This window comes from Athene noctua, chromosome 9 (genome assembly GCF_965140245.1).
Source record: "Athene noctua chromosome 9, bAthNoc1.hap1.1, whole genome shotgun sequence".
Lineage (NCBI taxonomy): Eukaryota > Metazoa > Chordata > Aves > Strigiformes > Strigidae > Athene > Athene noctua.
In genome coordinates, this window is record NC_134045.1 from 23,765,543 (window position 1) to 23,792,682 (window position 27,140).

General features: G+C 44.8%; 2 protein-coding genes across 3 annotated transcripts in view; both read left to right on the forward strand.

Annotated features, from left to right (window-relative positions):
* Positions 1 to 1,549: 1,549 nt before the first annotated feature.
* WFDC1 (WAP four-disulfide core domain 1) lies at positions 1,550 to 16,543 on the forward strand. Its single transcript, XM_074913157.1, has 7 exons — positions 1,550 to 1,806; positions 8,012 to 8,207; positions 8,778 to 8,861; positions 10,541 to 10,681; positions 11,897 to 11,938; positions 12,801 to 12,875; positions 13,799 to 16,543. Exons 1-6 carry the CDS (start codon positions 1,660 to 1,662, stop codon positions 12,857 to 12,859), a joined length of 669 nt encoding a protein of 222 aa, XP_074769258.1. The 5' UTR covers positions 1,550 to 1,659; the 3' UTR covers positions 12,860 to 12,875; positions 13,799 to 16,543.
* A 4,667-nt stretch (positions 16,544 to 21,210) lies between these two features.
* ATP2C2 (ATPase secretory pathway Ca2+ transporting 2) overlaps positions 21,211 to 27,140 on the forward strand; it is a 30,113-nt gene continuing 24,183 nt past the window's right edge. The window contains exon 1 of one of the 2 annotated variants that reach the window (XM_074913754.1): positions 21,211 to 21,365. In XM_074913754.1, the coding sequence (XP_074769855.1) occupies positions 21,267 to 21,365 (99 nt within the window). In that variant the 5' untranslated portion in view covers positions 21,211 to 21,266. Of the gene's footprint in view, positions 21,366 to 25,521; positions 25,625 to 27,140 lie in introns of those variants that run through there. The other variant, XM_074913755.1, reaches the window with a different exon arrangement.

A 27,140-nucleotide genomic window follows, 5' to 3' on the forward strand; every position in this document is an offset into this window, starting at 1 on the left:
ACCAACCAAATTCTCTAGCATGAGCTGAACAGGTTTTGTTGCTAAGAAGCTTTCTATAACAGTAGAGATATGGACAGGACTGTCCTAAAGCACAGTTACTGCTAGAAACCCTGTAAACCCCTTATCTCTAAATAAATCGATTATTTTCCATTAAATACAGAGCTTTAAAAACCCACACCTCACTTGTTCTTCAGATTCCCATCGCCATATTCTGGCACGCTTGGAGATTAAATCCTTTGGCTACCACCTACATGCAGCTATTGACACTTGGGTATGGATCAAAGTGACTTGCCACAGCTTTCAGGTATAAGGAAGAATTGGAAGACTTTTTGTATTTGTCCAGGGTCTAACACTTACAGCAGATGTAAAATAAATTCAATGCACCCAGCAAGCCTCTACTCTGCTCTGCCTAGGCTATAGAGCCAGTGAAGGTAAACTGAAGGCAAGCAGGGCTTAGTGCTCATATCTTGACTAGCTTTGTGGTTCCACTTCTTCCTTCATTCCAGGTAGAGGCTGGACAAGCTGCTGGAGGAGAAATTCATGGAGGATTATAAAATCCTCCTCCACATTTGCCCCGAAACAGCTCCCACATTTGACTTGGGAAGCCCTGAATAACATTACTGAAGGCTGTGACAGTATATGCATGCATGCATATACATATATATGTGTATCTCTACTCGTGTATATGTAACAGTTGCCCTGTTCTCTTACTTTTTCTTTGGCACCTGCCTCTGCCTCTGTCCCAGGCAGGATGCTGGGATGCTTTCAGACTGACTTCATACGGTCATTCTTGTCCTTCAGGCACTTGGGTGCTTGAATGTCCATGTAGGTGTCTAATACCTCATGTCCAGTGTCTCCGTCTCTCCCATTGTGAGGCACAGCCTGACTCACATCCCCTTCCTTGCTTTCCATTTGGTCATGTCATTTCTTAAACCGCCTTCCTTCCCTATTCCCCACCCATGCATATGAATTTATTTCTCCCAATGGCCACATCTTCCCCTTCTTCAAAATCATTTGCAGAAAGCTAACGTCAACTTGGTTTAATTAAAGACCCTGCATGTTTATCATGTCTTTAAATAATTTTCTTCAAGCAGTCTTCATATGAGATTATCACTTTGTCAAAACACGATCCAAAACCACAGCTCAGGGCACAGAGGGAAGCACACAAAGGGAGAGCCGAGCAGCTTGGAAAGTTTGGGTGAGCTGTTCGCTAGAAGCTGCCGAGCCCACCCCTCCAAGACCTTTATTTCCCCCTGCGGCAGCTGTCATCTGATCCCACGCTTTGGCTTTGAATGGGGCTCTCTGAGGATGCCAGATGTTGGGAACAAAGGTCTAAAAATAATCTTTCCGAATAATCTTCCCATCTATCATTCAAGGAGAGCATGTGCTTTGTGTGAACATGTGAGCCGAGAACCTGATCTAACTTTGAGTAAAGAAGTTCAACAGCAGCTCCTGGCTTCTGCTTGTGGGCTCTTTTTTTTTTTTTTTTTTTTTTTCCCCTTCCCCTTTCCCTTCCCAGAAGCTGCGCAGCGAAAAGCGGCTCTCACCAGCAATCAGCCCTTGCTCTCCCTCCCTCCCCGTCTCCCTCCCTCCTTGCCAAGACTCTGAATCGTCTGGATCCTGAAAGCTGGGCTCCTTATTTGATCTCTCCTTGGGAAAATGGATTCCAGGGCACTGTCAGAGATGCATTTCTGTAAAAAGATCTTCACTGCAGCCTTGTGTGTCTTAGTTTTGCTGCCAGATTCGGCCAGTGCAAGGAATCTCTGGAAGCGTGCTCTACATCTGAAAATGACGGAGAAATATGATGTGAGTAAAGTGTAGTGGGGTGATTTTGGGGGAGCTGGGTGTGCTCATCATGAAAGGGGAGTTTTCTTGACGTGTGTGTATCATTTTAGAATAAGAAGTGTTTGAATATGCAGGCTGTCTCTTTACAAAAGGGTTGCATTAAGTTTCCCAGGCTGTACTAAACTTTTGCCACCTAGCTGCTGCAATGGGAAGCTGGTGAAGCACACTTGGGACAGTGAGAAGAGATTGGTATGGCAGCCGTCACTGCTTGTCCATGAAACTTCATAGGGCAGCAAGGAGAGTGTGAATGGGGAGAAGGGGAATGCAAAACCTACATGCCTGGGGATGGATTTAATGAAAATAAGATAATATGTGATTTATTGCTTAGGGCAGGGAGGAGGGTTCCCTGTGCAGTTCCTGCACTGCCTTTTGGGGTTACTTTGACTAAACGTCTCCAACTCCTAGGGATAACGTGTACTAGAGGGATGCTGGCATTGCCTAGGGTTTTGTAAATGACTGAAGCATGGAGACCTCCAGATCCGCGATGTCAGAGTAGCGGGCGTAAGGAACCGATCAGAGAAATCCATTGTCATGGCTGCGAGTTGCCTGGCACGTTCGCAGGGAGCAGAGCTCCCCTCTGCTGCCCACACCCTGGCAGCCACTCAGTGGCACCGTCTGTCCCTGCCCGCTTTCGGCAGACTTGCATGGGGTACGGAGGGCTGTTTCCACATCTGCGATGGTACTTAGAGCAGTAGAGCTGGAATTGAAACAGAAGCAGCAATAAGTTACTGTGAGTGAAGAAAACGATGGTGTTGGGTCTTGTTCTGGCGCATCTGGACCAAAAGACTGTTAGAAATGGAGGAAATTGGGGGGGAAAAAAAAAAAAAAAAAATTGATAGCTCCACTTTCAGGACCTGCTGCTTAGAAAGAACAAAAATTGAAGTTTTTACTTACTCCATTAAAGTCCCCTTAGAAGCCAGCACTGACCCAAGGCCAGAGTGATGTCTGGGGACAGCTACATTTGGTTTGTGTGATTGCCGACTCAGAATTGTGACACATGTCTTTTGCTTGTGTTGAATGAACTGAAATACAGTGCTCTTGTCTCCTTGTTTTTGCAGAAAACATTGAAAGGCACCCCAGTATTTTACAAGAAATTTTCTTCACTGTAGCCTCCCTTGGGACAGAGTATCATCTGGTCTGCACTTTAATTGCAAAATGGTGACATGAAGAGCTGTGTTTCCTGTAAAATTACTCACTGGAAAGTGTATTTATTAGTATGTTCTTCTGTCATATTTCAATGCAAAGCTCCAATTCAATAGGAGCTACGAAGTAAATGACCCAGAGAGATAGGACAGAAGTACAACAGGAATTTACATGTTGATCTTCAGATAATGTGCTCTGTGGAGGCACAGAGCCTGCTCCCCTGAGGATATATCCTCTTCTTTCAGTCTGCAGTTCTTCAAAGAACTGTTTTTTCTGGCAGCCATGAATCCAGGTGCTACTGATCTGGCAAGTTCAGCTAGAATTGCTCGTATTGACAGAAACATCTTATCTAGGGAAAACAGAAAATGTTTTTCTTTTTCCCTCTCCTCAAAGCCTTGTAAGGAGAAAGACATCTGCTCTCCATCCTCTTGTCCACCTAGAGTCTGTTTTGGCAGCCCCTCTTGTTTCTCAGAGAGATGCTTTCTTTTCTACCAAATGCTGTATGTTCCCTACAGTTCAAAAATCAGGCTGTGGGTGGAACAGCTGATTTGTGAGTCACTTGGATAGAGGGACAACAGATGGAGGTGCTTATGGTAACATGCAGCCGTACAGGAGATGGCCATAGACATCCCTGTGGGACCCCCAGGAGGACACGGGCAAGGTCTGTGGGGGAGGAGGCAGTGAGGGGTAGGGAGTTGACTGAGAGTTGTGTTGTCTGAGTCAAAAAAATCTGAGTCTAAAGCAGGAGGAATGCATCCACCAAACTGCTGGCCACAGAATGCCAAGCAGGTGTTACCATGAGGAGCTGGCTTGAGGTCTGGCCAGGAGGTTTTCACTGAGGTGTCTGAGGATGGGTGTTGGTTGGCAAGGAGGGATCAAGTGGGAATGGAGAAGGGAGAAAGAGGAGAGGGAGTGCAGTGAGAAGGAGAAACTGGCAGTCACAGTGGGATGGAAGAGCTGGGCTTCCAGCTTTTAGCAAATCCATGTATTTTGCAGCCAGAGGGACACTTGTCTAGTGATTTGCAGCTGGTGTTCTGCAGCCCCCGCACAGTCTGTGGAGTGTTCCCAAAGGACAGAGGGAGGGAGCTACCTGGCACTGGGCTTCAATTCATTATCAGGACACCCACGTATCTATTGGGAAAACTGGGGCAGTCCTGATTTTGTTGCAGTATCAACTGCATCGAGCATTTTAGAAAAAAAAAAATAAAATCCAGCCTTCTTTTAAAGACTTCCAGAAATGAAGAATTCCTCACAGCTGCTGTAATGTTCCTCAAACAATTTACCCTCCAGCTAGCTGTCATAAATCAACACTGAGATGCCCTCTTCATTTACCAGATTAGCACACCTCCCACGAGATTCTGTCCCCCTATCCCTCAGAGTAACGTATGAGCAGAGCAGCCCTCAGCCTCCCCTATGAAACCTGCACACGCACATTTAAGTCTCGCCCTGTATTCCCTGCTTTCCAGTCCTCTGATCGCTGTTGTGCATCTTCCTTGAGCCCACCCTAATTTTTCAACAATCTTCCGGCACTGCAGACACCAGAACCAAAACTACTAATCCAGGGACAGTAACAGGAGAATATTATTCCTACTGTTTTGGTTTTGTCCGTCAGATTAGTTAGCCCTCAGTCTGGTATTTGCAACTTTGGTCACCGATGCTCTGTGTTTTTACAGATCTTTGACAGAAATATTGGAGGGCTCTAAATCCTCCTGACTGGGTATTGTTTCAGAGAAAAGGTGGTTTATGGCCAGTCTTTGGAAATAACCTGCCAGGGGCAGAACTGGTGACTAGAGGCTGAGAACCATCCTCACGCATGATCTCAGGGCTGGGGGGGCATGCAGAATATGAATTAGCAGAGGATTGTGCTTTGTCACAGCCTGGGGTTCATTTTCAGGCACAAATCATAGAACAGATCTGGGATTTCTTGGAGGCAGACCGCATCCCACAGTTACTATTGAAAATATGGTTTGAGAGTGAGTGATTGCATTCTGTTTTTTCCTAATCACCTTTACTGATTTCCAGGGTTCCTCAACTGAACTCTGAACTTTTCCCACTACTTTGTTTCTGGATATCTCTAAGGCAGATATTGTCATTAAAATGATTTAATAAGTCTCCATGGGAAACAGCAGTTTCCCTTCTGCATTGAGAAATATTCTTAAAGGAGGGAATTTTGACTGTTGTCACAATCTGTAAAAATAATAAATCTGAGCTATGCTCAGACCCAAGCTGTGAATCCTGGGAGAGCTTTTAAAAAGCCCTTGTAACCCATACCTGCAGACATCCTTAGCCAAGCTGTTTCGGGAATGAGGGAACCCTGATTCCCACTGGGATAGTTGATGCATACATGTACCAGTGGCAATGGTTTCATTAGATCAAATGCACAAAAAAATACTTTTTTGAACATGAGGTTTTGAAAGAAAGGCAGTCAGAGCAATAGGTGAACAGAGAAAATGGGCAGGGAGGTCATGAGCTACAAAGTTATTTGGCTAAAAACATTATATTGTTCCCAAACGGAAATCTCATTCATTGAGCCAACTGTTCATTGCACTTTTGGCTTCTTGGTTTCTGAATCATCTGTGAAGCAACCACAGTAATTGTTTGGGGTTTGGGTTGGGTTGGGATTTTTTTTATGTATCCATTATTGGTAAGTATTATTCTGGTCACATTTCAGTCTGCAGCTGACATTTCAAATAACACAATAGTAAACTGTGACCTTCCAGGATGAATCCTCCTTCCAAAAGGAGACCTGTTAAATGTTTGGAACTGCATAGATTTACTGTTAAATGCTCTCTTGTGTCACAAAATTATACGTGGTCTAAGCACTTTCTCTAAAATCCAACAACAGCAAAAAAAGTTGAACTTGCAATATCTTCAATTCAAATGCACGTTATTTCTAAACTGGAGTGTTTTCAGCTTTTGAAGAATGGGATGGTGTGCTAACTTACACCTTGTTTTACACTTTAACACTGAAAACATCAAAATTAGGAATTTTTTTTTTTTTCAAACCTATTTTGTGGTTCAAACAGCCTATCAATTCATGGGAAAACAACCTCATGGAAGGGTTTTTGTGCAGTTTCTTGTTCGCTGAGTGTGAACAACTAAGGAAAAGCAGAAGAAAATTATTTATTGGTATTTGGAACAGGGCAGGCTGATAACGGGAATAGGGCAGGAGGCTGTTGTTTATGGATATATGAGGAATTCTCTGTCTCACACACACACGTTATTTAACCAGTTATAGATATAACCGAGGTATGGATTTTCCTTAACGTACACCTTGTAACAGGAATTAGAACTTTTAGTCATCCTGCCTTTTCTCTATACTGACACTCAGTCGTTGTGCAACCAGGCAGTGGAGAAAATCTGCTGCTCTCCATTTCCCCCTAGCTATGGCTTAAAGAAAGGAGGTCAGCTTTGGTGTGAAAACCACCACCTTGTCAATAGGATTCTATGCTATGTACAATATGGAAGTAAAATTTCTCACATCAGTCCCACAAACAATGTGCATCATTATTTCTTTGGGTGTCCCTTGGGCTTGTCTTCATTCTCTACATTACAAATTATCCCAAGGGAGTGAAGATATTGTTTTCATTGTTATGGATAATTTATTGCTGCTTGGTCACACATAGAAGCAGAGGCCATGTGGGCCAGTGGTCAGTCCCCAGGGCAATGGACCTCCTGGGGCCTCTCCTAGGACATTTTTTTTGAAAGTACATGTGGGGACATGCTGTTTCACAAAACACATGCTCCACAGAAGCCATCGGGAGGTTTCAACAATGAGGATGTAGCAGCATGAAGATATTAGGGGATATTAATCTCACCTCAAATTTCTCCATAGCCCGATGGTGAAATTTCCCGGAGACCCCCTTGGGAACAGTTGCACCATGTTGTTTCTTGGAATAACAACCCCAGTTGTTCGTCACTGATTTCATAACACAGGAGTGATTGGGCCAAGTATATATAGGACTCAAACTCAACAGCCTGCTAGCGAGTGCATGGCAGTGCTCACTTCATACCCCTGGCTAGATGCTGATCTCCTTTAAAACTGCAAATCCATCTTTTGATTTGATTAGAGCTTATGAATGTTTGTTAATAAATCGGAGAACTGTCTGCCCTTTCTGAGTATTTTTCTGCAGCTCTGGGGAGCTGAGCTCAAGCCCAGAGATGAATAGTTTAGCCATAGGTGAGAAAGGTGTGGGCTTGGGTGATTCACCTCTCTGTCGGAGGGAGTTGGCTTCTTGCTAAAATGCCACCAGCGTGAATAATATCTGAATGCTGCCTCTTATAAATGTTTCTGGTAAAATCCTGTGCCTGTTAATCCACTTTAAATCTCCCTTGTCCTTTCAGCATGCAACGAGCAGCTGGGCTCCTTTCTGCTGTAGTCAAACACAGACTCATTTTCTTTGGGATTGGACTAACAACACCCACACAGATCTCACCCAGGTCATCTCATGTTTTAGAAACGGTCTCTAATTAACAACCCAGCACCCCACAGTAGATAAGCTTGAAAGACTCCCCTATACATTCCAGTTCAGAAAAAGGTGATGAAGGTAGAAGGAGCCTATTGAGGAGACAGGTTCTACCTGGGACATTTGTTCCAGGTCCCATTTGGGGATGTAACCTCAAAAGAATACATTATCATCATTTCCACTGCTTTATTATCAAAGTGTTTGGGCGTGCTTATCATGAGGATGCCTGGAGTCTTTCTCTGTTTCCCAGAGAAGTGTAAAAGGCTTTGAAGGTTGTTTTTTTTCTTTATCTCCTCATTGTCATTACAATAACCTTAATTATAAAATGAGTTTCACATAGTAATCTGGTGGTTTGGTGTTTCCAAAGCAGTGTGCTAAGGTGATCGTATAGCTCTCTCTTCAGTGTGCTGAAGACAGGGCTGGGGGACCTGAACAGTTAATTCTCTCTAATAAATACTTGAAAACCCCTTTGAAAATCCCACTTCGGTTTCAAATGACGGGATGTTTGGTATTCACCTTGTGCCAAACCTTTGTTTCCTTTTTCTTTTCTTTGCAAGGATTATGAGTACCCTCTTCATTCTCACAGTTCCCACTACCAGAAGAATGACCGCTGCCCCCCCCCACCCCAGACTTTGCCCGAGCGAGCCTGCGAGGTGCCCAGCTGCCGCTCGGATTCAGAGTGTGAAAGGCACAAGCGCTGCTGCTACAACGGGTGCATCTACGCCTGCCTGGAGTCCGTACAGCCACCGCCAGGTAGAGTGAACCCAGCGATCAGACTGGTGGAGAGAAGCATGCAGAAATGATGGCAGTCATCCCCACGTGCAGTGGGTCTCGGGTGGGAGGCGTGGTTTGAGGATAAAGCTTTAGTTTCACACTTCTGATTTCTGGGGTGATTGCTGAATCAAAAAGTTATCTAAGGCCAGCTGGTGCTGCAAAATTTCCACCAGCACAAATAGTAGAAATCACTTGAGGCCACTTCTTTTCCTGGAACTATATATTCAGGAAAAGCAGTAATCCCAGTCTGAATTAGTGCTTGCAGAAGCGAGGCAGCCATCTCATCTGATCCGTGCCATGGGAATGGAGGATGACATTTGACTTTATGACACCAGGTCCTTGTGGTCCTGGATAACATCCATGGCTCTTTTGCCCCTGAGACAACAAGGGCATGAATATAAGTATATTGCTGAAAACTCAAATCCATCCTTCAGGATCCTGGCAGCCTCATCACTGGCTGTTAGAGGAAATCCGTGATTTTTTCCATAACTGTGTGCCCTATGGCTGCTCCACCTTGACTCTGTGGTTTCTTGTTTCTGTCTTTTACAGTTTTAGACTGGTTGGTTCAGCCCAAACCCCGCTGGCTGGGAGGAAATGGGTGGCTTTTAGATGGCCCAGAGGAAGTCTTACAAGGTACAGTATGTTTCGCTGTTTTCTCTGCGATATTGGTAATTATACAAAGGCACTAATTATACAAAGGCACTAAATAATACATTCATCATACAGAGGGCTTCCCAGGAGTGTTGGAATGCTGGTGTTTGCCTGGACTTTCTGTAGGAATAACGCTGTGTGGTGTTGGGGGTTAGTTTCTGGTGCAGTAAATCAGTTGCTTTTTATGGATATGGCTTATCCAGTAGAGCACTAGGAATACTCCAGGGAACTGGATTTGTATCCATTCTTGAAATAAGTAGAAATATATATATTTTTTTAGAAAAAGGATTTGTCATCATACACGTATTTTCTGCCATCTTCCTGATAGACTGTGGGCGGACTTGGATTAGGAGATCTTTTATTCCAGAGTGTCCTCCTCGCACAGATGCCTTGGGCTGGGGCTGTGGCTCTCGGGTCTGAAGGCTGCTTTGAACAAGAGCCCTGGCAAACTGCTGCAGAGCTCTGTCAAGCTGACATGGAGCTGGGAGTATCTAAACTTGGGTACTGCTAATGGATTGGGCTTCTCGGGTTAATTCCATAGGGAAAGATCTTTTAATTAATTTTTTCCAATACCTTAGATTGAAACAAGGAGGGAGTGGGCAGGTGGGAAGAGAAGTTTTCTTTTATGAGATATTCCCATATGTATGCATGCCTGAAGTTCTTAATTTCTTCATGGAAAGGCTATTCCAGCTCTTGATCAGCTTTAGTCAGACACAGGTAGTGCCAATAAATTACCCTCTTTGATTTTACACAGATGGTATCAGACTCGCCGAACCTTGACTCTCATCTATTATGGAAACTCCTAGTTCTTCAAGAGAAAATTCTGCCTCCAGCTCAGTGGAGTTGCACTGCTAAAAATAAGATAAAATAGATTCCTCCCCATCCATCCTTGTCATGGTTATGTTGTTTGTTCTTATCTTAACACCTTCATCTCCACTTGAGGGAGTAATTAGTGAAATAAGAACCATCAGTCATGGCATGAGAATTACAGCAGAGGTCCTTGAAATTAAAATCCTGGCAAATGTAAAGGGTGGAGTGTCCCTTCATAGTCTGTACATTTAAAGTACACCACCACTGCCTGTGAGTCCTGCTTTACTTTCTTATTCTGCTCTGCACTTGCTGGATATCCAGTTAAAGCCTTCGTTTGTAACAGCTTTACTCCCTAGTGAGTCACATCTGATGGTTTAAATTCATCAGTAAGTTAATGGGTGTGGAGCAAAGAACAAAGCAGCGAACTGCCAGGTTCCTGCTCATGTTTCCCCTGATTCCCCATCCAGCCCGAAACACTGGCCTGAACTGATACGGCTGCTTGGAGGGAATAGCTGCGTGGAGGGACCACCCTTCAGTGCGAGCGTGGTGGGCAGTGGTGGTGTGTCTTCACACCCTGCCCAGCGGGCTGTGGAAGGGTGTTGTTACACGTAATGAGGCTGACCTGCACTCCCTGTACTGAGCTAGACACATCAGGTTTTGTGTAAGGTGTAAACTGGATCGCCCGCTCTGCCCAGGCTCTTGGGAGGCGTTAGCTCCTTGGTACCCTCACGTGGGAAGCAGTCTGAGAGCCTGTTTGGGAGGAGATGCAGAGGAAAGTGGCTGTGTTGTCCTGTTTTGGTTACCTGTGGGTGTTAAAGTCATGGTTTATGACCTGCAGGCTTCTTTTGCAGCTGAAGCCTGCAGTACCACTGAGGATGGAGATGAGCCTCTGCACTGCCCCACAGGCTATGAATGCCATATCATCAACCCGGGTAACACAGCTGAAGGAATCCCTAACAGGGGCCAGTGCATCAAGCTCCGTGGAAATCCAGGTCAGTTGACTGGAAAACTCCCTTCCTTTCTCATTCTGTCATGCAAACACCAGTTAAGGGATGCGGCTCCCACTGGCTTTGAAAGAGGTCTGGTGGTACATCTGCTCTCATGGGCTTCCTGGGTTTCCTGGGCAGCCCAAGGCCCCAGGGCAGTGTGACAGCTGGGCTGGGAGTGAGACCCCACTCTGCACCAGCCTCTGGTCTCTAAAGCCCTTGATGCTGGCTGAGCAATGTGAAACACCAAAAGCAGGGGACACACTTCTGGTTTGCTGTGTATGCCAGCGTCCTCTGGGATTGTGTAAGCAGAGCAGGTAGTAAGCTGCATGTGCCATATTACACAGCACAAAATATAGAAATCTTATATATTACTACACAGTTTAAGAAAAATGAGTTTCAGATTCCAGTTTTGACTTCTGACTTTGCTTTCTGCATCCAAAACACTGTTCCCTTTATTCTGCTGACACATTTGCCCAATAAAGGAACTTATACAGACCAAGCTATTTTCCAGGAAAGCTCATAACATGTCTAGGTATGTGTAACTTCATTGAATGGTAAGATATCTATGTCTGCCCTGGGCTACAAATCATCTCAGAGTAGAGACATGAAACATAAGTTTTGCCATCTGATCACTGTAAAAGCCACGAGAAGCATCAAACCAGGTCTCTAAACTGCTTCCATAAAAGACTAAGATTTTTTTTCCAGACTTTTTGATCGTATTTTTTATTCTTCTATAACTTTTTCTTTAATGACAGCTGTGGTAGCTAATGTAATGTGTAGCTGTATGGCTCTTAGACACGAGGTATTTCTAAGAGCTTAAATAATGATATAAATGGTAAACAGAAGAACCTAGCTGGAACTTGAATTATGTAAAACACTAATAGATGGTCTGAAATTTTACCCAATTTTTCTTTCATTTGAGAAGGTCTGTGATTCCTTGATTCATAGGTACTGAAAAGAATGTAACATGCTAGTGGCCAGCAGCTAACCAATCTGAGGGAAAGCGAGCTATGTCCACATAGTTCAATAATCTAAACAGTTTTATAAAAGTTTTATAGCAGCCTACAGTACTTCAGCTACAGAGATCCTTTATTTTTCTGTTTGTGAGGTTGTTTATTTCCATGTCTAATTTCTCTGTGGTGTAGACAAAACACTGGAGTTTAACACAAAGAACAAAGGCTGACTGGATATGTTCTTATTAGGTACCTTCTTTTTCAGATGGACGCAACCTGAGGCATAAGTATTACAAGGAATATTTTGGTAAGACACTGGCATGAGGTGTTTGCTGTTATTAAGCTTTATAGTTGCATTGCTTACAGGGAATTTACTGCTTATGAAATGAAGGTTTGTACATAACAAAAAGAGATCCTTTAGCCCCAATTCTCCATGCCTGGGTCAAAAGATCTTGTTTTAAGATCTGCAGTGCCCTGACTGTGTCAAGAATCAAAATCTCCAGCTGTGACACAATATGCTAAATCGTGCAGCCTTCTGCCAGGGGTTCCCACCCAAGGGGTGAAAAACACCCAGTCCCCAAGGGGTGAGAAACACCCAATCCAATAACCTTTGGTTATTTTTAAGTATATTTTTGGAGCTTTGCTCATGGCTCAGGACTCCTTGCAGACGAACACAGAACTCTGCCAAAAGCAGGGTCTTTTGCCAAGAGCTTGTACTGTGGTATGTGATAAGAGATGACTGGAGTCCAGTGAATCAGTCCCATATTCTTATCTGCAACCACAAGAGGTGTCAGGTCCCTGCACAAAATGATGGATACGTGTCTCAAAGAAAGGAGGAGGATCTTCCAGAAGACCTCTTTTCTCATGGCTTCAAAGCTCCTGGTTTCTGCTAACTCTTGGATCTAGAGGGGGACAGATCAGATTGGAAGTGATACTCAGATATAGCTAAACATCTTTGATATGGTGAGATTTATGAACAGCCAAATTTGGCCAGTTCAGCTGGTAAAGCTGTGAAATTATTTCCTTTCCTCTGACCAGCGAGCTATCGCAGCTCTCCCAGAGAACTGCTAAATGATGAGACAAGTAAAGCTGTACTGCTTAGAGAATCTTGAGAAAATATTTGCCACACACTAACTTAAAATCTAACTTTGCTGATATTTGTTTTACAGGGAGCAATTCCAACAATGTGGTTGGCTATGTGAAAAACCAGCAGAAGCATTTAGGCTAATCAGAGGTGTGCCTGGGTAAGTGTCCTGTGAATAAAGGGGAAGCTGGGTGAAAATAGTTGGTGCTCAGCGTGAAAGTATTTAAAGAAATGGTTGAGGGTGAGATTACCTCTTATCAGAATGCCAGTATAAGGACAGCACCTTAAAACTATGGTGCTGGCTCCATGAAACACCTATGCCAACAAACAGATGGTGCTGGGGAAGTATCCAGAGGAGCTGTGGCACTGGAGATTGAGCTCTGCAAACTGTCCATGCAGAAGTTAATGCCTTTCCCAACTCTTTCTCTCCCCTTCCCACTTTTTATTCTAATTTCACAAGATGCATCTGATTTCTTTGAATAACCTTTGCCTTGTGGGTGTTTAGAGGACAGTGTGATTTTCAGGATGAAAATTAAATGCCTCAAAACATCATGTGCCTTAAGACTTTAAACTTTTTGTTTAGGGGCATCTTCTAATGGAGGTATAACTGCCCCTGCAAGACAAAGTAAAAAGCTCTTTATTCTGGACTGATTGCAATAAGGATCAGTCTTGCAAATACTTAGGTGCATGGGTGATTTTGTGGGATAATTTTATGTGTATGTGAATGGTTGCGCTGAACGGTGTGACGCACTCCTGTGAGTAAATGTACATGTATCTGGCCAGAGCAAAGCCTACTGGAAAAGCTCCAATCATTTTATCAGGCTTTGAATTAGCCAAGAATGAAAATATTTATCACACCGAAGGTTCTCTCCCAGGATGGTTTTCTCAACACTTTCAGCTTCACTTTAAAACTAATTTTAGCTTAACTGGCAGTTATGAAAACAAAGCAGTTCAGTGTGTCTTTTATGAACCTACGTCAGGCTGACTGTTAAGATTACACAGCTACTTAAGGACAAGTTCTGTGCAAACATCCCAGGAAGGATAAATATTTTAATTCTTCTTCTTTGTTTGATTTTCACCCAGCTGGACTACTCTGTTAAACAGCTGTCAAGGAATCCTTTACCCAACAGTCTTGTGTTTTGGAAGAACTCTGGTCCCAAATCTCCACGAGCACATCTCCGGCATTACCCTGATCCCTGCCCATCAGTGACAAACAGACTTCGCTGTTCATCGAACAGGATGAGTCTAGATTTTAACCCTATCAGGAGGGAGAGAAATGTGATCCCCTGAAAGAAACCACACCATTTCTGAGCTGCCCTTCTACCAATGAAATGCAAATACCTCCAAGCGGATCCCTGTAAGCCACAGTGCCATTATCAGGCTGCTGGAGCAGAGCCTGCCCTTTATGTGTGTGCTATGCGACCGGTTCAGATTTCATGATCATAACTCAGTATTATAAAATGAAGTGACGTCAGAATTGTGCCTAAATATCATATCTAAGTTGCATTAAAATAGGCAAGACTGTAAGACTAATGGGGCTCTCTGGATCAAATCCAGTGCCTGCTGATCTTGAACAGCTACTTTAAATAAGCCTTTTCATAAACTTAAAGTTCAAAGAAACCTGCAGGTTTCTTTTTTTCCTATTTATACCTAGGGTTCACCAGCTTTGACATTTAGCCTACAAGCCTAAACCTGAAATCTTAAGAATTTGAGGAACTCTGAACTAGGAGCAAAACAGGTTTTATAAATTTTTTTTTTTAAGTTACTTTCCTTTAGCTTCTCAGTCTGGTGAGCGGCAGATCAAGAGCTAATGATGGAATAGATTTCTTTCTACAGTATCTAAGCAGACACACAGATGTGCCAGTCTTTTAAAGTTGTTTTTAGCCAGCACAGTTAATACTCACAAAATGTACATCTGCGTTTTTGTACCTGCAAAACCTCAGCAAGAGAACTGAAGTCTGGATTATTTGTGGCAGATATGAGAAAAGCAAAAGCAGGATAAATTTGTGTGATTAAAAGGATTGTTTGGCAGATGGGCAGCTGCTCTTCAGAAGTCCTGTACCTTTATATGGACTTCCATAAACCCTTAAGGTGAAGTTGTTTGTATTTGGGCCTTACAGCTTTTTTTAGCTGTTTAGCATTATAAAATGGAAAACACATTTTGTATGAATTATTTCCTTTTCTGTGGCAGTCCTAAAGGGACTGTTGCATTTCATTTTGACAAATCTGCCAGAATTGCTAGGCAAAAGAAGCCACGTTTGCTCCCTTGTTTAGTACATGTCCCCATCTGCATGCATAAAATTAGCATTTTAATATGCAGAGTAGTAGTATTATATATAAATACTCAATTCACAAATACAAGTGCCTGCTTCCACCCTCAAACTATGGGATTTTTTTTCCACTCACCAACTGGTTTAAGCCAAAGTTAAGACGCCTATAAAACACTTGATACTTTACACATGACATTTGCAGCTGGAGAGATGAAAGATGCCAAAGTTCTCTTCTGTTTCCTATCATAAACAGGCACACTCCTTGATGCTTTACAGAGCAAGGGAACAGATAAAGGGTTCCACATTTTCCTAAATACCTTCATTTGTTGAACTCCATTCACTTCCTTGTGCCTTTGTTCCAAGTTCTAGGTATTAAATGCAACACCACGTTCGACTAGATCTATTTCTACAATTTCATCATATACAACTTCATACAATGATATCTTAACTCCTGCTGAGAGACAGGAGTCCATCCATATTTTATAGTTCCAATCTCAGTTTAGGGCAGAAACTTGCTGCTTTGCCACTGGCATTTCTTGACAGCTTAAAGCAACACAGCTCATAATGGAAGTCTTAAAGCAACCTTGCTCCTAGGTGCTGCTCTGTGAAATGGATTGATTTTTTTTCAGCATTACTTTTTGCAGAAAAATCAAATTCTGATTAAATGAGTAAAGCCCTTCAGTTGTTTCCGCTAAGCCCCAAAGAGTAAATGCCAAACTGTTCTATTTTAAAATTTAAAAAAAAATCAGCGCCTAAAAACCTGTGAGGATCTCATTGAAAACTTGTGTTGAGCACTAATAAATCTGCAAGATTAAAACTCAAGATCTCAACATAATCTTGCAAAGCATCCAAAAATATGCTTAATTTGAGTGGACACGTTTACTTCAGTAGCTTTTTGTGGCTACAAAAGCACATAACCTGACCACCTTGCTGGATAGGATGGTAAAGATATTTTCTACTTGCAAAAGTAATTTTTAAAAAAGAAAATTGACAAATTAAGAATTTGTTGATGGATTTCTGTTTACTGGGTGTTATCAAAGACATCACCCTTCCTCATGGTGCTAATAATGCTTAGGGTTTTTTTTAAAGTTAATTCTTTTCAAGTTATTAATTGTCAAACTCAGAACCAAAAGCCACAGACGAGACTTGTCTGTGTTTTCAACACTGACATCCATCACACGTCGAAATGAAAACACAGACCAAATGAGTTGTCCTCAGCTTGTCTTCTCTCCAAAGACAAATGGCTTAACAACAGTCTTGTGAAGCACAGTAGGAAATCACTAATGTAGGTTGTTTTTAATGTTTCCATGTACACTTTAAAGCATGTTTGGTGCTATAATAACTTTACGTGTATCACTGTGTGCTAGCAAAGCTCGTGGCCTTCCAGATCCTCCAGCGCTGCCGGTGCTGCCAGCGGAGCTGCTCTGCCTCGCAGCAGCTGAGGATCTGTGGCAACCCCAGGCAGACCCTTCCTGGTTTATGCCCCTGGTGCTTAGACATGTAAGGTTCTGTTACTTCGGTGCTCAATAAAAAGTGACCAGTATATTTTTCAACTCTGCCTAGTTTCAGTTGTGTGTTCTTGACATAACGCTTGGCTTCGAATTATGAAAAAAAAAGGACAAATCTTTTGAATGTTAGTTGTTGGGGGAGCTCTGAAAACATAGGCACAGGGAGACAAAAGTAATTTTGTCTACTGGCAGGGCGGTGACAGAGCCCTAAAACTCATCTACCACCAGTATTCCCTTTCAGAGGGCCACCTTTGCGGGTCAGATGCTCACTCAGTTCTTGGCGCCTTCATTTCTATTGGCCAAAGAGGAGCTGATGGACAGTACTGTAAAGAGGACAGTGATGGTGACCCGAGTAGGAGGTGACCCTTTGGTTTGAACAGGCATTTTCCCTCTTGATTCAGAGCTGTCGGATGGGTTTCTGCTGCCAGCTCAGGCAGTTTGCACAAGAGGCTGCTGAGACAGCTTTGCAGGAGGCCAAGGCTCACTTGAAGCGTGGAAAAGCAAACCAAGTCAGAGGCCAGCGCTGGGCTGGTGCCTGCTGCAGGATACTGGAGCTGAAAGAGGAGCTTGGAGCTGAGAGGTTGGGCTGCTGAGCACCATGTTTCCAGGAACAGGCAAGACTTCACCATCCCACCAGCTCCACCCACACTGGTCTTGCTCTACCTGCTTGTCAGGAGTGGGCAGTAGTCCTTCTGTATTGCTTCCTTTCTGCCCTGAACCATAACAGAGGTGTCACGGAGGGAGTAACTGCCTGTAATTTAGCCAAGGAGGGGATAGCAGTGAGTTTCATCGCTTTGCAAAAGTTTTCTGTGGGATTTGAGAAGATGCCAGCTAGATAGCTCTAGGTGTCAGGGCCGCTCTTTGGTCTGACACTGAAGTTGCCCTTGGGATCGCTTGGACTTCTCATGGCAATGGCCATATGGCCTGTTTGGATGGGGAGATTATGGGATGTGTGTACATAATTCGTGCCTCCTGCTGTGCAATGTGAGGTGGACTAAGTGCTGTGGCTTTCAAGAGAAGGATCTATTTGTTGAACACCACAAAATTATGTTTTGGGGTTTCAACCTGTTTCCATGTTAATGCAAGCAAATATAGTTTCTGTTGATGTAACTGGCTGACAATCTTTGTGGAAAAAACATTGTGTGACCTAAGACATCATCCGCAGATGACGCTGAAGTGCTACTGGTGCATCCATGAACCCAACAGCCGGAGCCAACAGGAGAACAAACATAATAGATCTTCAAGAAGTCAAGGGTCTGCATTAAAACCACAGTCAGCAATCTGCAGAAGTTGTAAATATGAGAATAATTTTTAAAAATTGCTGTAATTTTGACATGCCTAGTTCAGAGCTCCATTAAGCTTTATGGTGCAGAAGTGTTTTGGTTACCTTCGGGAAGCTTCTCCATAGTTTCGTGAGCAGTGAAGAAGCCTACGAGGTTGAGACAATGCATAGAAGAGTCTTTGGAGACTGACAATTTCTCTTTGCCCACTACATAGAAGGGATTTGTTCATACAAGCAGTTGTTTACTTCTCCCACCTCATGTTGTCTTTGCAGGCTAGATTTTTCTCTGGAGGTGGTGTCAGGTGAACAGGTGTTTGTCTATGACAAAAGGATTTACAGCATCATTTAGCATCCTTTAAAGACAGATAAAAAAGACACCTTTTGCTGGTGAGTCTACAGAGGTAAGTCCTATTTCTTCCCATAATCTTTCCCTTCTTGTTAACCTTCTGTGTAGACAAAGTAGCAAGAACCACGGGAGAAGCTGTGCAAAGCAAAAAAGACCTTTTGACAGTTTCCAAGATGGAGATGTGGATGGTGGAGCTTATTTCACCCAGCCTGAGCTGTCCCACGAGATGAGTCTCTCAATTTAAGCAGTGGAGACTGTGCAAGCAGAAACCAAGAGATTTAATTAAATTCCCCTTCCTTCCTGGGGACACACATAGGGACAGCCCTAAGGATTTTACCTGGCCTTTATCAGTAGCATTGACAAGATGGAAAGGATCCATGGCCCAAAACTTTGTTCTTTGCTCTTACAACCAGGAGCAGTGGATGTTTGGCCCAGGGGCCTGGGAAAAACCCGACCTGAAAGCAGAATATCTGGGGTTTGGGTAGCAGTAAGTAAATTCGACCCATGCACCAGATGTTTTTTCCCTCAAGGTGGCACAAGAGGAGCAAAAGTGTGACAAGCCCCGGTTACAGTGAGGGAAGCAAGTGAAGGAGCTGTGAGGTTTGAGCTGAAAGCAGCACCCTGTCGTCGCAGTGCCAACCTTTCCGACTGACATAGTCTCAGATTGCAGCTGCTTTGCTGTATGTGTCTTCATAACAGGTATTTTCTATTTTTTTAAAAAAAAGAAGATTTCCCAAATAGCCTGCTTAGAACTGGAGTCTGACCCTGAGCTTTGTTATCCAATCAGATAGGATATACTATAAAGGTACTGTAATAGGGCTGTGAGTTATGTTTTATAGCGTCAAAAATTATGTCTTATACCAGAATGAAGAGATACAACTTGTATTAGTGTTGTCTTCTTTACATGATAGTCTTTATTCAGTTTATTCCCTCCACTTTCTGAGCTATGAAATAGCAAAATACATGAATTTTCCATTAGATTTCCTAACAGGCAGAAATCCAAAGCAGCACCTGGGATGTGGTGTCGTGGCCCCTCTCCACATCACACAGGCTCTGCATTTGGTTCTCCTCTGGATTGTGTACACAGCACCAAGCTACATGTGTTTCCACAAGCAGCAGTTTTTTGCCAAGAGGAGGAAGTTAAATAAGGAAAGAGTCAGCGAGAGCCTGTTGCTCAATTAGCCGTATTGCCAGCGGCGCTTGGCTAACGAGAGCCACGCTGGGGACTGCACAGGCCACGCACACGTTGTGCCCAGCAGAGCCTGGCTTCACTGGTGGTGGGTGAGGTTTGAGGGATGAGAAAAGCAAGAACAAAATGAGAGAAATTTTTTTTTCCTACCTGCCTAGATAGAAGGAAGATGTTTTTCACTTTTCTATCAGAGACACGAGGACCATTCAGTATGATCCCAAGGCTGTGACTACTACGAACGCACTTGGATGAACAGAGGAATGTATTCCCAAAGCAGCACCTGCTTTGCCTTATCAGCACGTGGCAGAGCCAGCTGGCTGTGCTCCAGAGCCTTACAAAAGCCACCGAAGGAGGGGAACGGTTCGAAAGCGTATGTGAGCTCAGAGATGTTTTGCCACCTAATTCCCATACGTTTCGATAAGGTCTAAATCTCTTTATGCCTCTGGGAGCTTGGGCTGCCTTCGAGCCCTGGCTAAGCACCTTATCTAAACCCTGGGCAGGGCCTGGATGTGAGCTGCCTGAAAATCAGTGCCCAGCATTATCCCTGGATATTTTCCCATGGGAAGGAGGGGTGTTGCAGCGATGCAGGAACTTCCTTCATCTGCCTGACGCATCCAGTTCGGGTCATTAAGAACGTGTTTCTCAATCAGGAGCTGAGGGAGTTAGGAAGCCCCAGCTGCGTTTTACAAGAACCTGGCTATTTGCAGGGTGTTTCCCAACCGTTTACTTTTTTCCTCAGTCTGGAAAGAAGCCCTCCCTCCACAGCACTTCAGTGAGACACGGTGCGTTATCTGTAGCTGCTTGCTACAGGGTGCTGGTGGTGTCCCACAGGGCTCATCAGCTTTTGCTAGAGCTGGTGGGACCTGGCAGATGCAAATAGGCAACACTGAAACGCTCCATGGCAAAACACCAGTTTGATGGAAGTTGGCCAGGTTTTGGGTATTGTCACACAGGTGAGAGTCTGGGGTCTTGGCCCCATCATGGTCCTGGTGTCACCACCTCCACTTCTCCAGAGCTGTGAAGCTGGCACCTGGATGCCCTAGAAGAAAACTATTCTCCTGCAGAAAATTGCACATATGTTTTTTTCTGACTGAGAATGACATTTATTCCCTCAATGCAATTTTTACTGTCAAAGGAGGATCGTAATCTCACAGTTTACACCTGAGAGACAATTTAAGCCTAAGTGAATTCTGGAGTCATGATGCTTGGGGGAGGTTGTAGATGTCCTGGTACAAACTGGAGCATGATGCTCCCTGACAGGCGGCCATAAATCTTCAGAAAAGATGTAACTGCTTAACTTTAGCCATATGTTGAGATCCACCATGAAAGCACTCCCCTCTAGCGAATGAAAGACTGCATTGTTTCCATAAATGAGCGTCATAAATTCACACATCACGCATTTATGCCATCTCCCTGATGTAAATACTTATAAATACTGGCATTATGCTGACTGAAGCATTTCTCAAGGAGGATTTCCCCAGCCTGGAAGTTTACAAACAGGCTCAGCAGTGTGTGTAACCTGTCTTGCCTCTGCACGCAGCGGCCTTGGCAAAACAACCTCCCTATCTGCCTGCCCGAGATGTGGCACCCGCCGACGCTCCTCCCGCAACAATTTTTCAGAGGGCGGAGGAGAAGATAGAGCTGCCAGACCTCAACCTGCTCTTCGGGTGCCGGCCGTGCACGCACGTAGGGCCACCTCACTCCTCTCTCAGCCACGGTCTTAAACACTGGCAGGGTTTTAGGGGCGAAGCACCCTGCGTTGCTGCTGGAAGGGCGCGCAGCCTCCCTCCGGCACCTGCGGCCGAAGGCGTGACTTGGCGGCAGGTGAAGGCTGCCTCTCCCTGCCTGTAACCATAGCCCCGTGCTTGCTGGGGAATTCGAGCCAGTGCTGCCAGCAGCAGCGGGTGGCACCATCCCGGTGGCTCCCGGGGCGCTTCCCACCACTGCACAGTGAAGATGGTAGAAGGAGGTTTCGCCAAACTCTTCCAGAAAAAGTCGTTTTTCCGCTTCGTGCAGAAATATCAGCCCCTTGGAAGCGGCGAGCCGGAAGAGGAGGTGAGGATTGCCTGTGCCTCTTGCCTGGACCTGCTGAAATAGTTTGTGTAATTGGGGTTAATTTTGTCTACTTTGTCTGCTTTGTCCCACCGGTAACTTGATATTGCTGCCGCTGCGCTCTCCTCTCTCTGCTCTGAGCCGTTCCCTGTACAACAGGGGACGAGATTAATGATGTTTACCAGGCAGCGGGGTGAGATGGGGATACTTGTTTCTATGTGATACTCCCAGGACATATAGCTCAGGCCAAAGTCCTGGCCAGAAACATTCTTCTCTGCACTGAGGAGGTTCAAAACTAACGAAATGCGTAGGAGGGCGACTGCCGTGGGGGCCATGGGTGCTGTGTGAGGCTTTCGGGAGTGCTCATACAAAATGCAAACACTGTCTTGTCTCAGCAGAGGGTAAATGAAGAGCGAGGCTGACCCTGTCCCCAGGGGTAAGCCCTGCCACCGGTGCAGGTCACTGGTGGATGGGCTGTGACCCCTCGGGCTGTCCTCTGGGCTGTTCCTGCAGCCATGACTAGAGATTTAGCTCAGACCTACAAAGCCCGCTTCAAAATAATGCTTTCTTTTCTTGGAAAATCTTGGTGTATGAACACTGATTTCCCTTTCCCTGCTTTCACTGCCTTCCCTCAGTGCAGATGGACCAAAAAGTGGCCAGTGGTAGTTTAGGTGACACATTTGCTGTTATTGTTTTTTCCCCACAAAACCTTCAGGTCTGGGATTATCTTATTATCAAGTTTGCTCAGCACAGGGATTTCCATTGCTCAAACCCCATTTTTTTCTCCCACATGACAGATTGGTTGGGTGCCCTCCCACATAAACCCGATTTGTGTAATTCCTTCAGCATGTGGGGTTAGCCCTTAGTCCCATCCCAGCAAGCACCATCCACACACTTCAAGATCTTCATGTTCTTTTCTGTGACTGTCTGACTGAGGTCTTTTCTCAGATGTCATTTCAGCTAATCCTCTGCTCTCTTCTGAGTCTTGTCTTTCCAGTATGGGGGTTGGTCAGTGCTACAGGGAGAAGAAAATAAGATATTGAACTCTTACCCTATGCACCACACAGTGCGTTGTGCGATGCTGCTCTACACTACTTAAACACAGCTCAAAATACCAGAAAAGGAAGATCTTGAGGTTACAGAAAGTATCTGGAATCTCCCTTTGATTTTTTCTGATCGTACATAGGCAGGAGGCCACTGGCAAATGGTCTGGCTTGTTCCTTGGCAGTACCATTTCTGTTGTGCCAAAATAAATAATGATACATATTTACTTCCAAATATAAACCCTTGTTGAATTTTAACTCTAGTCCATGCAGAGGGTGATACATTTATAACAGGACAGGGAAATGGTGTTTTGGTGCAGGCCTAGGGATTAGGCAGCAATGTGAAAGGACAACAGGAACTTGACAATCAATAATGTATTCTCAGGTTATGATTTAGGCTGGTAAATGACTCACATTTCCTCTAAGGGGAAAGTATTTTGCTTCTTTACTTGAAAATAGTTGCAGAGCGCTTTCAGTCTTATAGATCTTATGTATTTTGGTCAAAGGGTTGTCCTGGGCCTTAAAGATGTGAGTCCAGGTGACCTGATGGGACTCAAACCAGGATAAATACACAAATTGTGGGTTGTGAAGAAAAAGCCCGAGCGCTGGTAACTGCGAGGTGGTGGTGATGGTGTTATCTGAAAAGGGCAGAACCGTTAACTTGCGCATCAAAGCACAAGCACAGCCTGTGTCTAGACTCTGCTGTATACCGTTTCAACTCTTTCTCTACAGTGGCCCATTCAGAATCACCGGGAATTTTTGTGGTGCCAGTTTGCAGTTTACGAGAACCGTGTGTTTCCTGCAGAAATCTGAAGAACAACCACAGAATTTTCTTCTGATCATCCAAGTGTGTGTTTATGTGTGCATGTGCACAAGCACACGTACCTCTGTGTGTATGTGTGTTGGCAAGTGAGAGAAAAATCTGTGCACTGCATGGGTTGTGTCACCTTTTCCCTTTGACCACGTCCCAGGGTCACGCCTGTAGCACCCACTGAACCCAATGGATACAGTCGGGGGCAGATTTCCCCAGGGGCTGCAGCCCTCTGCTCCCAGTATTTTTTAACCTGAAGAGGTGGGTGGGTTTTTTAACGCTGTCCAGGGCAACCTGTCCATCTCTGCTCTATGGGGTGACCTCCATTTCCACACATGGTGCCACTGGGAGAAGTTTGTCATGGTGATCTATTGCAAATCCACTGGGCACCTGCTGTGATTTAGGGTTTTTTTCTCTTGTTAGCTTTAGAAGGAGCTGGCTCCTACCTGAGGCACATCTGGGTAGTAGATTTTAGTTCATCAAGATCTTCTTCAGAGTTTCTTCAGGGCTACTAGGACTTTTCCTTTGCAATTGTTCCATTTCTCCTCACCAGAGCCCCTTTTGACCCTTTCCCCCATAACACCTGATCCATTCAAGATTCAGTAACCATGAGATGGAGTACAAGTGTTTCCCAGCCCTGTCCTACATTCAGGGCTAAATCATCATTCCAGTTTGGATTGAGGGTTTTTTTTTCATGTCAGGTTTCACACCAATGAACATTTATCTCCTGGAGAGTTTCACAGGCTCCATATCCTCCTAGATATACAGAACATCCTGATCAGAATAGTTTTATTATCACACAGGTAGCTATTTTTTCCATGTACCCTCAAAATAAAACCAAATGGTGCAGCTTTTCTTCTAGAGGAAAAAAGGGAGAGCATGGGATTGCCTCAGCACAGCAGTGACACAGACTTCACTTACACATGTGTTTTCAGTCCCTTAGAGATGTTGCACCGAATTTCTGGCATCTGAAAAACTTCCAGCAGACATGGAGTTAACTCTCACCCTCCAGCTCCCACAGGTTTTTGGACTGAGGGCTGCAGCACCTCCCTCCCAGGAGACCTTATATATGAAGTTGCCTTAAACTCTTGACTTTTGGGGTTTTTTTTGGCCTCTGTGGGTGTGATTTAGGTGAGAGAGGAGGCTCCTCCACTGGGATCTGTGGAGCTGCAGTGACTGGGTTTTCCTGCAGCAATAGCAATGTCATTTTGCAGCTCAAGGGGCTTTGCTTTAAATTAAAGAGAGCTGGAAGATTTATTTTTTTTAATTAAGAGGGAAAAAAAAAAAAAAAGACCAGGTTTGAGCAGGAGCAAGGGAGCAGTGGGGTGAGGGGAGTGGGATGTGCAGCTGGTGGCGATGAGCCCAGGGTTTGGGCACTGCCCACCCAGTCTGAGTCAGCCCTCCCATACACCTGAGGCAATTTAAAATCCAAGGAATAGTTTTAAAGCAGCTTTTCTGGAAAACCCTTGGCTCTTTTGAACAATCAAGGTGTCTATTTTGAGGTTTATATGTGGAAGAAGGGATGCCGGAGGCTTTATTTCACGTGGAAAGTCTGCAATTCTGCGCTAGCTGTGCAATGGTGGAGTGAGAAACTGTGTCTGAGAGGAGCTGAAACCCCTGTGGTGGGTGGGAATGGGCTGGGGGCTCGGATGTGGAAGCCCAGCGAGGTAGCCACTCACTTGCAGGGCTGGGGTTTGCTCGGGGTTGGTTCTGCATGCTGCCTGCACCCCTGAAACGCAGGTTCTCTGCCTGCCACGTGCACCAAAAAAACCCAAAGCAAAGGGTTTTTGAGGGAAGGGTTTGATTTATTTCCTTTTAGCAGGGTGAAGAACATATAAGAAGAGGGTTTCTGCTTAATGTTTGAAAGGGCTTCTTATTAGACTAAATAACTCAGCCCACTTTTGTCTGTACTACAGTACATTAGCTGGTCCAAAATAATCTAAAACAGAGGGGAAAAGAATATGCAAAACCTCAGTAAAGGCAGAGGTGGGGGGAAATCCCAAGAACTGATCTTTTGGGCTGTTTGCCAGAGTATACAGACAGGGCTGTGCACTCTGCAGAAAGCCCTATGCTTCCTTCCTTCCCGCGTGGGCTGCTCAGTGCAACAATTGATGGGTTGTTTCGGGGCGAGGGATGCAGAGGAGCGGTGCAGGTACCTGCAGCACCGGGCACGCTCCGAGGTGCGCTGGGGCAGGCTGCTGCACGGCTCCCCTCCACGACCAGCAGCTCGTTACAGCCTCCAATTATCTCCTAGTCTTGCAAAGCAATAGATAAACTAATAATTATTTCTTTTACTTCTTTCTGCCCTGCTCTGTGGAGTCGTGCACTCTTGTGCTTGAGTTATGCCTAAAGGATAAAGGTTAAAAATGGAAATGGATAACGTTGATAGCCAACATTTGGTTTACAATGTAAGCAGAAGAGTAATGTACAAAGAGAGGTTCATTTATGAAGGGATTTGCTCAGGATGCTGCCTGGTGCCCAACAGACATGGGGTGGGATGCATTTAGGGGCAAAAGGGCTCTGCACCGGCAGCATTTTGCAGAGGAGGAGGGAGATGGGGCTCCACTGACGTATTTCCAACTTGTGCATTGCTGGGGCTGCTCAGCTGGTAGGAAAAGCTGTGCCACATTTGTCTAGGGGAAATCACTTACAGGCGTAAGCTAATCAATGCAAATTAACTCATCCCAATAAAGCTGTTCATTTCACAACAGCCCCTGGTGGAAGAGGCATGGGGCTGCCAGTGTTTCTATTGATCCGCAGCCAGCGCTGGCTGTGCAGGGCTCCGACACATCCCCACGCCATGTGCTTTTGTCATTTATTTCCTCCACACCTTTATCACCAATATTTACCTTTGGAAGAGCTGGGCCATGGTTTCCCTGCTGGCACTGGGGGACTGTAGGTATGTTACCCTCGTGCCTGGGTCTTTTCTGGCCTTCCAGCTCCTTTAATTAACATTTAAACTCCTTTGAGTCAAGGCTGTACCTTGATACCTGCATGTGCCATTGGCAGCACAGAGGGGCCTGTAGAAACCACATTAACTAAATCAGCACAGTAACAAACATAAGGTATGTGTCTATATGTGACAGCTGTGTGTTTTCTTCCTAGCCAGTCCTTCCATCTCCTTAGATGCATGGGTGGCTTTCGGTCTTGCAGCATTTGGGTGTCAACAAAGTTTCAGGGAACTGATGAATTTGCACAAGCAGGAATAAATCATCAGCTTTAAACACGGAAGGACTTTTTTTGTCCCTTCTAGGGATGTCTGTTAAGGGAATGTTGAAATAAGGGTAATGTCCGGTGCTACGATGCCTCAAAATAATGGAGAAATACTGCGGCTTCTTTGGGCGGAATGTGGTCACCAGCATGAGGGAAACATGGAAGCAGGAAAATCCTTGGAAATCTTGGGCAAATTCCTGGGGTTTTAGAAAGACAGGTTGTTCCTGGGGCAAAATGGCTTCTAAATGAGTACTACACAGACCAAGGGATCACAGCAAACTCTCCTGTGATTCTGCCAGGAGCAAGTCAGTGCTGGTATCTTCTGTGTTAGTGGCTGTACTGTGGGTCAGTAAACAGAGATAAAAAGGGGGCTGCAACATATGGAAGTGGGAAAAAACCTTTTTAAGAAGCAGGGCTTAGAGATGTTCCTATCTCATCTGCTACGACCTCTCCAGAAGCCAATTCTGTGTACCAGCATGAGCTAACAGCCAAAGAGATTTTCTGCATTTATCTCAAGCTCTAGATTGCAAAACACTGGGTGTCCCTAGAAACCTGAATATTCATAGATGGGCCAATTCTCCAAATTCCTCTTCAGGAAGCCCTGAAGTCCTCCAAGCCCTTGCTCAGGTGCTGCTATGAGCTGGACCTGAACATTTCCCTCAGCAAACACTCCAGTGTGCTGGTAGCAGGGAGCTGGTGCCAAATTCCTCC

Bases quoted from the DNA above. Each gene is read 5' to 3' on its own strand.
- WFDC1 (XM_074913157.1), top strand. From the start codon at position 1,660: ATGGATTCCAGGGCACTGTCAGAGATGCATTTCTGTAAAAAGATCTTC. The intron at 1,807-8,011 runs GTGAGTAAAGTG...TTTCTTTGCAAG, and splicing joins AAATGACGGAGAAATATGAT to GATTATGAGTACCCTCTTCA. The intron at 10,682-11,896 runs GTCAGTTGACTG...CTTCTTTTTCAG, and splicing joins CAAGCTCCGTGGAAATCCAG to ATGGACGCAACCTGAGGCAT.